The sequence below is a fragment of the Eleutherodactylus coqui genome, chromosome 10 (assembly GCF_035609145.1).
Source record: "Eleutherodactylus coqui strain aEleCoq1 chromosome 10, aEleCoq1.hap1, whole genome shotgun sequence".
NCBI lineage: Eukaryota > Metazoa > Chordata > Amphibia > Anura > Eleutherodactylidae > Eleutherodactylus > Eleutherodactylus coqui.
Window position 1 is genome coordinate 13,488,388 of NC_089846.1, and position 13,508 is coordinate 13,501,895.

General features: G+C 48.9%; 1 protein-coding gene across 1 annotated transcript; it reads left to right on the top strand.

Annotated features, from left to right (window-relative positions):
- Window positions 1-1,473: 1,473 nt before the first annotated feature.
- On the top strand, window positions 1,474-13,269 carry SLC2A8 (solute carrier family 2 member 8). Its single transcript, XM_066580272.1, has 11 exons — window positions 1,474-1,659; window positions 3,236-3,313; window positions 5,426-5,588; window positions 5,667-5,873; window positions 6,414-6,513; window positions 6,582-6,793; window positions 7,895-8,044; window positions 8,126-8,234; window positions 9,488-9,652; window positions 11,991-12,136; window positions 12,214-13,269. Exons 2-11 carry the CDS (start codon window positions 3,240-3,242, stop codon window positions 12,385-12,387), a joined length of 1,500 nt encoding a protein of 499 aa, XP_066436369.1. The 5' UTR covers window positions 1,474-1,659; window positions 3,236-3,239; the 3' UTR covers window positions 12,388-13,269.
- Window positions 13,270-13,508: the final 239 nt, after the last annotated feature.

Below are 13,508 nucleotides of genomic sequence, written 5' to 3' on the forward strand. Positions count from 1 at the left end.
TCTGGCGGCGCTCTGAGCACAGGGATCGGTTATGGACAATTGGGCTTTCAAAAAGATTTCATGACGAGCGGTCGTGGAATATACAAGGTGGCCGCAGAAATGAGCCGCTCACCGCACTGTTATGGAAGCTGTCCAAAAGATAACCTGTGTTGCCCCTCGCAACCAATCACAGCGCAGCTTTCATGTTACCTCCGCAGTATAAGAAAGGAAAGCTGCGCTGTGATTGGTTGCCATGGGTAACAAAAATTACAGGGGAAGGGTGAACGCACACGGGCGAATGTGAACTGCAGAATCCGGAGCCGGCGGTCACCCCTGGATCCCGCAGAAAACACCACCCATAGCATGCAATGCAAAAGTGATGCTCCATGCACACGAGCGGAAACCAATCGCGATTTCCGCTCGCGAATGAAAGATCACAGCGTGCTCCATTTTCCTGCGGATTCCCCATGGACGGCTTCCATTGACATTGCGGACAGGCAGCAGATTCCGCAGGAAAAGCAGGAGTTTCAAAAATAAATCTATATTGCGCAGGTCTGACGGCGAGCCGTGCGGGCGATCCGCAGAAGAAGAAAATACAGGTACGCGCACGCCGGCCGGGCACATTCAGGATCCGCCGCCCCTGTGCAGCCGGCTGAAGTTGGGGAGTTCGGGATTTTCACTTCGCCGCCGGGCGCTGCAGACACTCACGCAGAATTCACTCAAATCGGACCAAAACTGTGGATTTGTATCCGACACAAACAAACAGATTTCACATTTTCTGTATAAGATGGGGGGCTGCGGCGGGGGGCGGCAGGGGTCACTTGGGGGGGCCTTGGTATTCGGGTTTGGTTTTCAGTTCACAGTCATTGTTATAAGACTTGTCTAAAAAGTCTGACATTGAGTTGCAGGAATGCCACCAGCCAGCAGGTGGCGCAGCAGAGGGATTGTGCCATCTTCCCTATTTGCATATTTCCCAGAGGAGCATGGATGCCTTCTAAGTCTCCTCACGCCTACTAGGTGTCTCACTAAGGAGAAGGATACCCTTCCTGACCTTTATGAGGCTCCTGCAGCTGCCACTTATGATGGCGTTGTTATGGGGCACTATGGCATTGATTTATGGGGGTGCAGTCTCTGTTATGGGGTCCTGTGATGGTCACTTTAGGGCAGCACAGACTCCCTAGTTTTGTGAAGCCCCGCCCATGTTTCCCCTAGCAACCAATCTCTGCGCTGCTTTCATTTCTTATTCTTCTTTTGAGAAACGAGAGCGGCGCTGGGATTGGTTACTAGGGACAACAGGTTGCCTTTTAGACCGTTAAAAAAAAAACTGCAGATGAATAAGGTTACCTGTCATTGGCCGCCTCTGTGAAGACCAGTCGCCAATCATCTCACCGCTTTATTGTAAGACGTGACGTGATTGGCTGCGGCCCTTGTGGGACACATGAACGTGAAGCCTGGGCAGATAGAGTGTCTCCGGCTGGACGCTCCCTGCTGCTGTAGGCGCCATATTTGCAAACAGAAAAATGCCTATGTAAAGTCAAGACTGGACTTCAACAAAATGGCTGCCGCGCTGCGGACACTGCGGAGAGAAGGGAAAAACTAAGGAGGTGGAGAAGGCCGGGCTTCACGTGATCTATCAGCTGAGTGCAGAGAGGTCATGTGACGTGTCGAGTATCAGCTCTGGTGAGTAAATGTGCAGAATGTAATATCTTCTATTATTAGATACCCTGCTGAGTGATATACAGTCCTTGTCAGTAACATCCCCCCCTAGAGGTTGTCGGAGGGATGAAGCTTTCTCTGTGTGATTGTAAGGTTGATATAAGTGAATACAATATCAGCAAAATCATCATTTATTGTTGAGAACTCCCTTATAGGACGGCTCTAGTACCCTGTTGTACCGCCTCTAGCTTGGATACAAGATGTGATACGTGTGGGCATGGAGGCTCTAGTACCCTGCTGTACCGCCTCTAGCTTGGATACAAGATGTGATACGGGCTAGCATGGAGGCTCTAGTACCCTGTGGTACCACCTCTAGCTTGGATACAAGATGTGATACGGGTGGGCATGGAGGCTCTAGTCCCCTGTTGTACCACCTCTAGCTTGGATACAAGATGTGATACGGGCGGGCATGGAGGCTCTAGTACCCTGTTGTACCGCCTCTAGCTTGGATACAAGATGTGATACAGGCAGGCATGGAGGCTCTAGTACCCTGTTGTACCGCCTCTAGCTTGGATACAAGATGTGATACGGGGGGCATGGAGGCTCTAGTACCCTGTTGTACCGCCTCTAGCTTGGATACAAGATGTGATACAGGTGGGCATGGAGGCTCTAGTACCCTGTTGTACCGCCTCTAGCTAAGATACAAGATGTGATACGGACGGGCGTGGTGGTATACAGGTTCTGTATGGTATCCTGCAGCATATCGCTCCACATTGGCTATAACTGAGTCTCCAGATAATACAAACTTGTAGGTTGTCAGAGTTGATGTCCCATACATGATCTACAGGCACCGTGAGACCAAATGTCCTTCAGCCAAGCACCTGAAAATGGTTCTGACAGACACAGGGGTGTAATGATGGCGCCCCCTGTCTCTGGATGGCGGACAAGGAAACAGTTGGAGCTGCTTGTCGGACGATCAGACGCTCCTCTCTACTGGTGGTCTGTAGGGGGCGTCCTGAGCCCGGTCACCTTGTGTGCCTTCACACATCCACTGGTCCCAACACCCCCTAACAGTCTGGTCAGACGCTCCTCTCTACTGGTGGTCTGTAGGGGGCATCCTGAGCCCGGTCACCTTGTGTGCCCTCACACATCCACTGGTCCCAACACCTCCTAACAGTCTGGTCAGACGCTCCTCTCTACTGGTGGTCTGTAGGGGGCGTCCTGAGCCCGGTCACCTTGTGTGCCCTCACACATCCACTGGTCCCAACTGCATCGTAGAGGCGTCTAGTGGCCAACAAGCTCTACAAGCGGAAGAAGAGGTCACTACACACAAGGAGCCTCCGAGAGCCTCTTATAGGCCAAGGGGGGAACCACTTATAGGGCCTTCGGTGACAGGACCGTCCATCTAATCACCACAACTCTCATCATTTACAGATCTGCTGAGATGGAACCGCAGGACGAGTTTTGCAGCAAAGTGACAACTTTTAATGGTGGTGGAGTTTTTTTTTTACAAGGAGTGTATTAGCTCTCCGGCTCTGACTGATATCTTCTACTATCAGATGCACTGCTATAATCTTTACACTCTTCTGTCTCTCTTTAGGATCATGGATGACGGTGATTTGCAGCCTCTTCTGAATCCCTCCGGATCCTCGGAGTTGCAGCAGAGCCGATACCTGAGGTGAGTGAAGCTGCTGCCATGCTGGTTGTACGGCGCTGTGTGCCATCCCTGCAGGTGAAGTATAACGGGCAGCCGTATGACAGCATAAGTAGTGGACTGCAGGAGTGGCCAATAGGGAATGTTGTGGGCCGTGTGATGGCTCTCTACCCCCACCTATAGGTCACTATTACTCCACAGTGTGATGAAATGGAAGGGCTGATAACATAGAACAGCGCTGGATTATAAGGGTATCTGCACACCGGCCAGAATTGCTGCAGAAAGTTTCTGTAGCAAATCTGATGCAATCCCTGGGGAAATCCTCAGCAGGGAATCCACACCAGATTATACCGCTGATTGGCGCATATTTGTTGTGGAGTTTGCAAAAAAAAGTGAGGGGGGGGGGGGGATCAGTGGTTTTAAAATCCGCAACAAATCCATATTCAAGCAGCTACTTATATTTCTCTTCAACAACCGTAACACTTTATGGTTAAAGGGGTTTTCCGAGGGTAAGATGATGACCAGTCCTCAGGATCGGTGATCTATATCAGATCCATGGGGGGCTGCTACTTGGGACCCCGACTGATCAGCTGTTTAAAGTGATATCAGCACTCAGGTCAGTACGGCAGCCGCCAGGCACAGCGCCGTACATCACATAGAGGCGGAGGCTGTGATAGCAACTCGGTCTCGTTGACTTGAATCGGACTGAGCTGCTCTCAGGCCATGTGACCAATGAACATCGCCTTACTGGCCTGAGAAGAGGCCATGGCGTTTGAAGCGCTGCGGCCTCTTCTGACAGCTGATTGGCTGGGATTGCAGGCGATAGACCCCACTGATCTGATATTGATGACCTATCCTGAAGACTGCTCATCAATATCTTGGTCCTGGAAAACTCATTTTAGGGTATGTGCTCCTTCTAGCGGTAGGTGAAATGATATGCGGACCGCACCCGAATCACAGTGAAAAATCCACGGCATTTCTGCTACATGTGAATGTATCTTTAAAGGCCCATCTAAACATAACGACTATTGCTCAAAATTCGCTGAAAAGCGATCTTTTGAGTGATAACCATTGCATCTAAACGGGCGGCCATCGTGCACTGTTAGTTCATCGCTCCTTTCTAGCCAGCTAGAAATTAGTGATGAGCCTTACCGGTGCCGCCCGCTGATATCTCAGGCGGGCAGTGCTGTTAGTATTCCTTCAGCTGGTATCCCACTGGCAGTTCTCAGTGGGACACCAGTTGAAAGCTCCGAGAACAATACATCTGTTTGCATATACGAAACGGCTGCTTTGTTCTCTGAGCTATCGCTGCAGTATCCCACTCCGCCTGTATTAACTCTTTAAGTAACTAATTAGCTACTTAAAAGTATGTAAAAATGATCACTCAAACTTTCGTTTGAGCGATTATCGTTCTGTGTAAATGGGCCTTAAGCTGTGTTCACATGTTGGTGATTTGCTGCCGCTTTTGGTGCAGATCTGCAGCAGCTTCATTTGAGTTCAATTTGAAGGGGTGAAGTCTGCTGCAAATCTGCACTAAAATCTGCAAAAAATCAGTATCGTGTGAATGTACCCTAATGGTTGTAATATACAGTACCGCAGCGCACTGTATTTCCAGCCTGACGCTAGGTCACAGTCTCTCACATTAATACTGTGTTTCCCTGAAAATAAGACCCTGTCTTATATAAATTTTTGCCCTGTAAGAGGCAGAGGGTCTTATTTTACTTACCTATATGTTCGGTCTGCGTCCTCCCGCTGCTTTCTGAAGCTTCGCCGCCCATGTAAGTTAATGTCCAGGAAACTCATAAGGTGTGGGTGCAGGTATTTTTGCCCTGATAACATATACTACCTTTAGCTTTTCGGTTGTAGGACATGTTCACCATTCATCACACATCTTGCAGTTTGTGCGTCCGCTGCTTTGGATGTGGGGGTAGCACATATATCTATGCTGTGAGGCTTCATATTTATTTTGTGTTTTTTAATTATCCTTTTACTCACTTTTTAGTTTTTTTCCCTATTGCTTTACCACTAGGGGGCGCTCACTGCAGTATAAATCTGTCTATAGCCGGCTCCCTCTAGTGGTGGCAGAATGCCCCTTGTAGCATCACCTGACCTGGTCTTTGTGTCCTCTCCATGCAGCAATGTCCGGAACCGGAATCTGTACTTGGCCACGCTCGGCGCAGTGTTGGGGCCCCTCAGCTTCGGCTTTGTTCTGGGGTTCAGCTCTCCCGCCATCTCAGATCTGAAGAATGAAGGGGATCCCCGACTAATATTGGACAAGGAGATGGCGTCGTGGTTTGGGGTGAGTCTTCTCAAAAATACAGTAAGTGGTCCAGTCACCATTGTGCTGGTTGATGTTTCTCTGTCCCCTTCCCCGCAGTCTATAGTGACCATCGGAGCCGCTGCCGGGGGGATACTTGGCGGGTGGCTGGTCGACCGCGTTGGCCGGAAGCTCAGTCTCATGCTCTGCGCTCTTCCTTTTGTCCTGGGCTTCACCTTGATCATATCAGCGCAGAACGTGTGGATGTTGCTGAGCGGGCGCGTATTATCTGGACTGGCCAGTGGAGTTACCTCCTTAGTGGTCCCGGTGAGTATCCCGCCATCTCTGTGCTGACCGCTGCTGCTCCTGTATTCTGCCATCAGGAGGCGCTCTATTCAGGTTTCTCTATCATTCTCATACAGATGTAGCAGCGGACAAGGATGTTTGGCGCATTACATCTGTAGCATAGACTGCCGGCGCCTTTCGGCCATGCTACACTAACTGCGTAGTGTGGCTGATACTATTTATATTGAATGCCAGCCGTGCTATGCAATTAGCATTGCTGCGCCGAGTCTCAGTGCAACCCATTACCAGGTTGGCGTTAACGCAGCAAGCGCCAGCACTGCTATATCTGTAGATACGCCTAATAAAGTGAGGATGCGATAAATGCTTAAGCGACACTTGCGGGATTAACCCAATCAACTCTTTACTGCTATATGATGTCGATACACTTGGAGCGCTTACGCGTTTTGAGCTAGATCAAGTATGGTTTGTGGATGAGGAGAGTGATTGTTGTGTGCGGTCGGAGGAGGACGCTCGCCATCAGGTGCCCAATCCCGCTCACTAACCCTCTGACCTGTTTTGCAGGTGTATATCTCAGAGACCTCCCACTCCAGGGTCCGAGGGGCGTTGGGTTCCTGCGTCCAGCTGATGGTGGTCACCGGCATCGTGGGCGCTTACATTGCAGGTAGTGTTAGATGGGGGATGGGTGCACAATGTTTTTGTATTGGAATTTATTGGTTTGTCGCCGTGCAGGGATGATGGTGGGCTGGCGCTGGCTGGCGGTGGTCTGCTCTGTCCCCCCGGTCGTCATGCTGACGTTTATGTGCTTCATGCCCGAGACCCCCCGATATCTCATCAGCCAGGAGAAGCGGGCCGAGGCTATGGCGGCTCTTCGCTTCCTGCGAGGACCAGATGTGGACCATGAGTGGGAGTTTCGGCAGATTGAAGGCAGCGGGGAGCAGCAGGTGAGCAGGGGAAGGGTCTCGTCTCTGGGGGGCTTCACCTCGGCGTCTTTGCTGCGTCACTCTGTCATAGATGTAATGTAAAACCGTCGTCCATTCTGATACTGAAATCCTCATCATACATGACATTGTAATGTTTACCATCCCCCCACCCATCACCACCACAGTCCAGAGATCATAATAGTGCTGGAGCGTTATGAGATGATGTGAATGTCTCTGCAGGTTATATCAGTGCTGGAGCGTTATCAGAGGAGCGTCTGATATTAGTCACATATAAGATGTCTCTGGAGATTATATCCCTACTGAAGCAGTATAAGTGGAGCGGCTATCATCACTCATATATAACCTCCAGAGACATTTACATCATACAACTGATATCAGCCGCTCCTCTTATAACACTCCAGTACTGATATAACCTCCAAAGACATCATATATGTGACTGATATCAGCTGCTCATCTTATACCGCTTCAGTACTGATATAACCCAAGACATGTACATCATATATGTGACTGATATCAGCCGCTCCTCTTATAACACTCCAGTACTGATATAACCTCCAGGGACACTTACTACATATATGTGACTGATATCAGCCATTGTTCTTATACCACTCCAGTACTGATATAACCCAAGACATGTACACCATATATGTGACTGATATCAGCCACTTCTCTCATAACACCTCCATACTGATATAACCTCCAGAGACATCATATATGTGACTGATATCAGCCGCTTCTCTCATAACACCCCCATACTGATATAACCTCCAGAGACATCATATATGTGACTGATATCAGCCGCTTCTCTCATAACACCCCCATACTGATATAACCTCCAGAGACATCATATATGTGACTGATATCAGCCGCTCCTGTTATAACACCCCCATACTGATATAACCTCCAGAGACACCATATATGTGACTGATATCAGCCGCTTCTCTCATAACACCCCCATACTGATATAACCTCCAGAGACATCATATATGTGACTAATATCAGCCGCTCCTGTTATAACACCCCCATACTGATATAACGCTGGTGAGGGCGGTGGCGGTGCACGCTGTTATTTTGGATTATATTTTTTTCTCGTTTCCTCAGGATGACCGTCTGAAGATGGCAGATTTACGGAAGCCGTCCATTTACAAACCATTCATCATCGGGGTGCTGCTCATGTTCTTCCAGCAGGCCACCGGCATTAACGCCGTCATGTTCTATGCAGATATGATCTTTGAAGAAGCAAATTTCAAGGTGAGCTGCGGCATTGGTGGCGGCTGCGGTCTTGGCTCCGCCCCCGGCCTCGTATTCATGCTGTGTGGCCATGTTTTACAGAACAGCAGTCTGGCTTCGGTGGTTGTGGGGTTGGTGCAGGTGGCGTTCACCGCGGTGGCTGCACTCATTATGGACCGGGCCGGCAGGAAGGTGCTGCTAGTTCTCTCAGGTATTCTCTGCTTCCTGGGGGTGTGGTCTGTGTGTTGGAGGTGGAGCTGCAGTGACCCTATGTTTATAGACAACCTGGTTCTACACGTTAGGTGGGGCTTAACCCCTTAGTGACCGGCCGATTATACACCTTAATGACCAGACAATTTATTTATTTATTTTTTTACATCGTTACGTTCCAGGAGCCATAACGAATTTATTTTATTTTTTGTCGACGTCGCCGTATAAGGACTTACATTTTGCAAGACGAGTTGTATCTTCTAATGGCACCAATTTCGGGTACATATAATGTATTCAACGTTTTTTGGGTTTTTTTTGGAAAGGAAGGGGGGAAAAAATACCGCTAGAAGCAGACAGCTCCGTTCTCATTGTAGTGGCCAGGCTTGGTTTTACAGGCCTTTTACTTCAATGGAAATGTGGTCTGCAATACCAGTCCAGGAGGCATATTAGCACTTTCTGCTTAGGTTAAGCAGCGCTGCTGATTAGAGCCACCTGATTGGCTCTTCGGCACCACGTGACTACACAGCGTGCACGCGGATTGCCTTCAGCAGCCGTGCACTACACACTACAGTTAAGCAGACGTGCACTACACTTAAGCAGCACGGGGTTAGGGTTTAGGGTTAGGGTTTAGGGTTAGTGTTTAGGGTTAGTGTTTAGGGTTGGGATTAGGGTTTAGGGTTAGGTTTAGCTAACCCTAAACCTAACCCCAAACGTAACCCCGTGCTGCTTAAGTGTAGTGTGTAGCGCACATCTGCTTAACTGTAGTGTGTAGTGCACGGCTGCTGAAGGCAATGCGCGTGCACGCTGTGTAGTCACGTGGTGCCGAAGAGCCAATCAGGTGGCTCTAATCAGCAGCGCTGCTTAACCTAAGCAGAAATTGCTAATATGCGTCCAGGACACAACAGTAAGAGCGGAACCGTCTATTCTCCCCCCCCCCAAAAAAAAAAACTAGCGCATTGGCCCAGGGGATCGGCAGAGGTCCTGGGCAACAGTCTGCCTACTGAGGATAGACCATCAATAGTTTTCATCTGGGCAATCCCTTTAAAGATGAGTTTAATGTCTGAGTTTGCAACTGATGGAACTTGGACCTATTAAGTAAATGCAGTCATTCAGATGGGCAGCATTGTTTCTCTATTTCATGGTTACACTTGCAGTGAAATTGGTCTGTTTCTCAGTCGCCTGCGTGAATAAGGCCTATGGTGATTTATGCAATATTGATCTGATTTTACATGGTCTTCTGTCCTGTCTCTCCAGGCGTCGTCATGGCGGTCAGCACAACCCTGCTCGGGGTGTATTTTAGAGTCAGTGTGGCGCACATGAACAACTCGTTAGATCTGACGGTTCCAGTGGACATGGTGGATAGCGCCACAGACCAGCTGGCTTGGTTGGCGTTGCTCAGCATGGGTCTGTTCATAGCTGGTAAGTTCTGGATACAAAGGGGGAGGGGATTCATATTTGTACAGAATCTGGCGTCTGGCGCCTGCTGCTGCCGTCACAATGTCCTTCATTTGACCTTCACAGTGCCATAAAGGCCGGAGGCCCGAGCAGTGCTGCCCAGTGTTCAGTGGTGTCCCACTGCAGGAAGTGAACAGTGGGGAAGCCCTCAGACAACTTTCACATGGAAGTGAAATATCCATCAGAGATATACAGTGCTGTGCAAAAGTTTTAGGCAGGTGTGAGATAATGCTGCCGAGTAAGAATGTTTTCACAAATCCAAGTGCTAATAGTTTATTTTTGTCAACTAACAAAATGCAAAGTGACCGAACAAAAGAGAAATGTAAATCCCATCAGTATTTGTTGTGATCGTCCTTTACCTTCAGCATCAGTTCTTCTAGAAACACTTGCACACAGTTTTTGAATGAACGCAGCAGGGAGGTTGGTCCAGAGATCTTGGAGAACTAAGCACAGATCCTCTGTGGATGTCGGCTCGCTCCGATCCTTCTGTCTCTTCATGTAGTCCCAGACAGTCTGGATGATGTGAGATCAGGGCCTTGTGGGGCCAAATCACCACTTCCAGGACTCCTTGTTCTTCCGTACACTGAATATAGTTTTTAATGACATTGGCTGAATGTTTGGGGTCGTTCTGCTGCAGAATACATGTGGAGCCAATCAGACACTTCTTTGATGGTATCACATTATGGATAAGTATCTGCCTATATTTCTCAGCATTGAGGAAACCACAAATCCCCAACTCCAGTTACTGAAATGCAGCCCCAAACTTGCAAGGAGCCTCCACCATGCTTCACTGCTGCCTGCAGACATCCATTATTGTACTGCTCTCCACCATGCTTCACTGCTGCCTGCAGACACTCATTATTGTACTGCTCTCCACCGTGCTTCATTGCTGCCTGCACACACTCATTATTGTACTGCTCTCCACCATGCTTCACTGCTGCCTGCAGACACTCGTTATTGTACCGCTCTCCACCATGCTTCACTGCTACCTGCAGACACTCATTATTGTACCGCTCTCCACCATGCTTTACTGCTACCTGCACACACTCATTATTGTACAGCTCTCCACCATGCTTCACTGCTGCCTGCAGACACTCGTTATTGTACTGCTCTCCACCATGCTTCACTGCTACCTGCACACACTCATTATTGTAATGCTCTCCACCATGAGTCACACTTGACCTTGTTTCTAGATGGAAGGTTTGGCTTGTTGGCCGCAATTCCTCCATGAAAGCCACATCTGGCCAGACTTCTTTGAGCAGTAGATGGGTGTAACTGGGTTCTACTGCTTTCTGCCAGTCTCTGTCAGTCCTCAGCTGATGGCACTGCTGGACACCTTTTGATTTTGAAGGGAAGTAAGCATGAAGTGTCTTTTATCTGCTACACTAAGTTTCCTTGGTTGAGCGCCGCTTCTGCGGTTCTCAAAGCTGCACGCTTCTTTAAAAGCGCTTTAACACCACATCCTGAAACCCCAGTCTGCTTTTTGTCTCTGAGACCTTGCTGATGCAGTATAATTACCTTGGGGATTGTTGCTGTGCTCAGTCATGCTATGGTATAGGACCTGTGACATGGAACTGTCTTCCACAACCTCACCTTTGTAGCAGTTTGGCAGTTCCTCACCTAGATTTAAGCCTCCTACACAGCTGTTTGTGTTTTCAGTGAATGACTGTATTTCAACCTACATATGAAAAAAATGATCATTGTCACCTGTTTGGTATAATTGGTTAATCGTACACCTGACTATAATCCTACAAAGCCCCTGATTGTGTACAAGGGTACCAAGAAGAGCTGATGCTGTTGTGAAGGCAAAGGACAGTCGCACCAAATACTGATGGGATTTGCATTTCTCTTTTTTTCACTTTGTGTTTTTTTAATTAGCAAAAATAAACTATTAACACTTCTTCTATTTTTGAAAACATTCTTACTTTTGTAGCATATTTTCCCCACCTGCCTAAAGCTTGCACCGTACTGTGTCAGTAGGATCTCTGGTCCTATACCACTGCTGGATGTCACTGTGGGGTTGTAGCCCATAGACTCCCATTGGTAACAAAAACCATACTAATGTATGCCGCCGAACAGAAACCCTTAGCCGTTGTCTGATCAATGGGGGTCCATGGATACGGTTGACTTTATGAATCAACAGCTTTTCCACCAAAGTAGGCTCATCCATGAGCAGCCCTACAACGGTGGGATTGGGTCCATGTCATGGAAGGTCCAACTATGGGTGGTTAAGAGGGTTTTGTGGTGTGCCTTGGGATGGAACAGGCTGCACTTCTCATTGACTCTGCTCCTCCCCTTGCAGGGTTTGCTATCGGCTGGGGTCCCATTCCGTGGCTGCTCATGTCTGAGATCTTCCCTCTCCGTGCCCGCGGAGTGGCCAGCGGAGTGTGCGTTGTCACCAACTGGGGTTGTGCGTTCCTCGTTACAAAGGTTTTTCATAACCTGCTGGTAAGTCCCATGGGCAGTAGGTGGGCATTACTCCCGTTGGGTGGTGCCAGGTGCTGAGATGTTGCTCTGTTTGGCAGGATCTTCTCACCTCCTACGGAACCTTCTGGTTGTTTGCGGCTTTCTGTGGACTCAATGTCTTCTTCACCATCCTCTGCATCCCGGAGACGAAGGGCAAAACTCTGGAGCAAATCGAATCTTATTTCCAACAAAGTTCAGGAAGGGGAAGATCCGGTTCCAGCTCGATCCAGTAGAAGACGCCACCTCTGCCCGGCGCTCCCCATCCTCTGGTCAATGAGCCTGACAGGAGCAGACCCCGGCGGGGACTCCAGGATGCAGTGTTACGGATATAAAGGGGGAGTCTTGGCAAAACTAACATAATGTTACGACTCGTGCAAAGTAAACCACTGGAGACATTATGCCCCATGAGGCCCTCTACAAGGCCTAGTGGAGGGGCGTGGGCCGCAGGATTACTTGGATAAAATACTGTTACCTTCAAAAGGGGTGGGGCTCAGTCAGGCCACTCCCACTGGTGCTTAATGTAATTCTAGTATTCACCTGTATGCTAATAAGCTTGGTTTCACTCTCCTGGCACAGTAGTGTGGCAGAGGACTGCGGCACATCCATTCTCACAGGCAGTGCATGGCACCCATTCACTTCCACCGCTTCATTTACATAGGCGTACTTTTTACACGATTTTCAGTCATGTGAAATATACGCAGCGTGTCTTATTCTGGTGCGTGTTACACGTGACATAGGCCATAGAAGTGACTGGGCCAGCGTGAATACACAGGAAAACTACGTGTTTGTGCATCACAATAACGGGCCTATCAGCGGATTTTTATTTATTCGCCGCGTATTTACACGCACAAAAACAGGTAGGAGGGATGAAATACGCAGAGAAGCAGCGGTTTCTGGTCCGTGAATACACTATATCCTCGGATCGCCAACCAGCATGTCCTGACAACCTGTGACTTGTAGTACATGATGCAGCGCTCTCTCACAGCTGGAGGGCAGCGGTAGGGGACCACTGATCTAGAACATAACCGCATGCTGATGTTCCGGATCACTGGCCCGAGTGTCACACGGGGTGCAGCGATTCTAGATCTGTTCTGAAAATAAACGGGTTTAGTAGATTGCTGTGGTCTATAATTGTTTCCCCATGATGTGATGTCCTGCACCCACCTCATCTCTAATGCGAGGGGACACAATCTCGCACTCCCAGGATTGGGTCGATGATTGGTACGGTTTTTGATGCGGATCCACAGCAGATTTCCCCCTTTGATGGGGTGAAGTCTGTTGTAGCTTTTGGTGCGAAAATGTACCCCAATGGTATAGTCCATGGCGAAATCCACATCAAAATCTGCTGCAATCT

Coding starts and splice junctions, on each gene's coding strand:
- SLC2A8 (XM_066580272.1), top strand. CDS start 3,240: ATGGATGACGGTGATTTGCAGCCTCTTCTGAATCCCTCCGGATCCTCG. Junction 5,874..6,413: donor TTACCTCCTTAGTGGTCCCG/GTGAGTATCCCG, acceptor CCTGTTTTGCAG/GTGTATATCTCAGAGACCTC. Junction 6,514..6,581: donor CGTGGGCGCTTACATTGCAG/GTAGTGTTAGAT, acceptor GTCGCCGTGCAG/GGATGATGGTGGGCTGGCGC.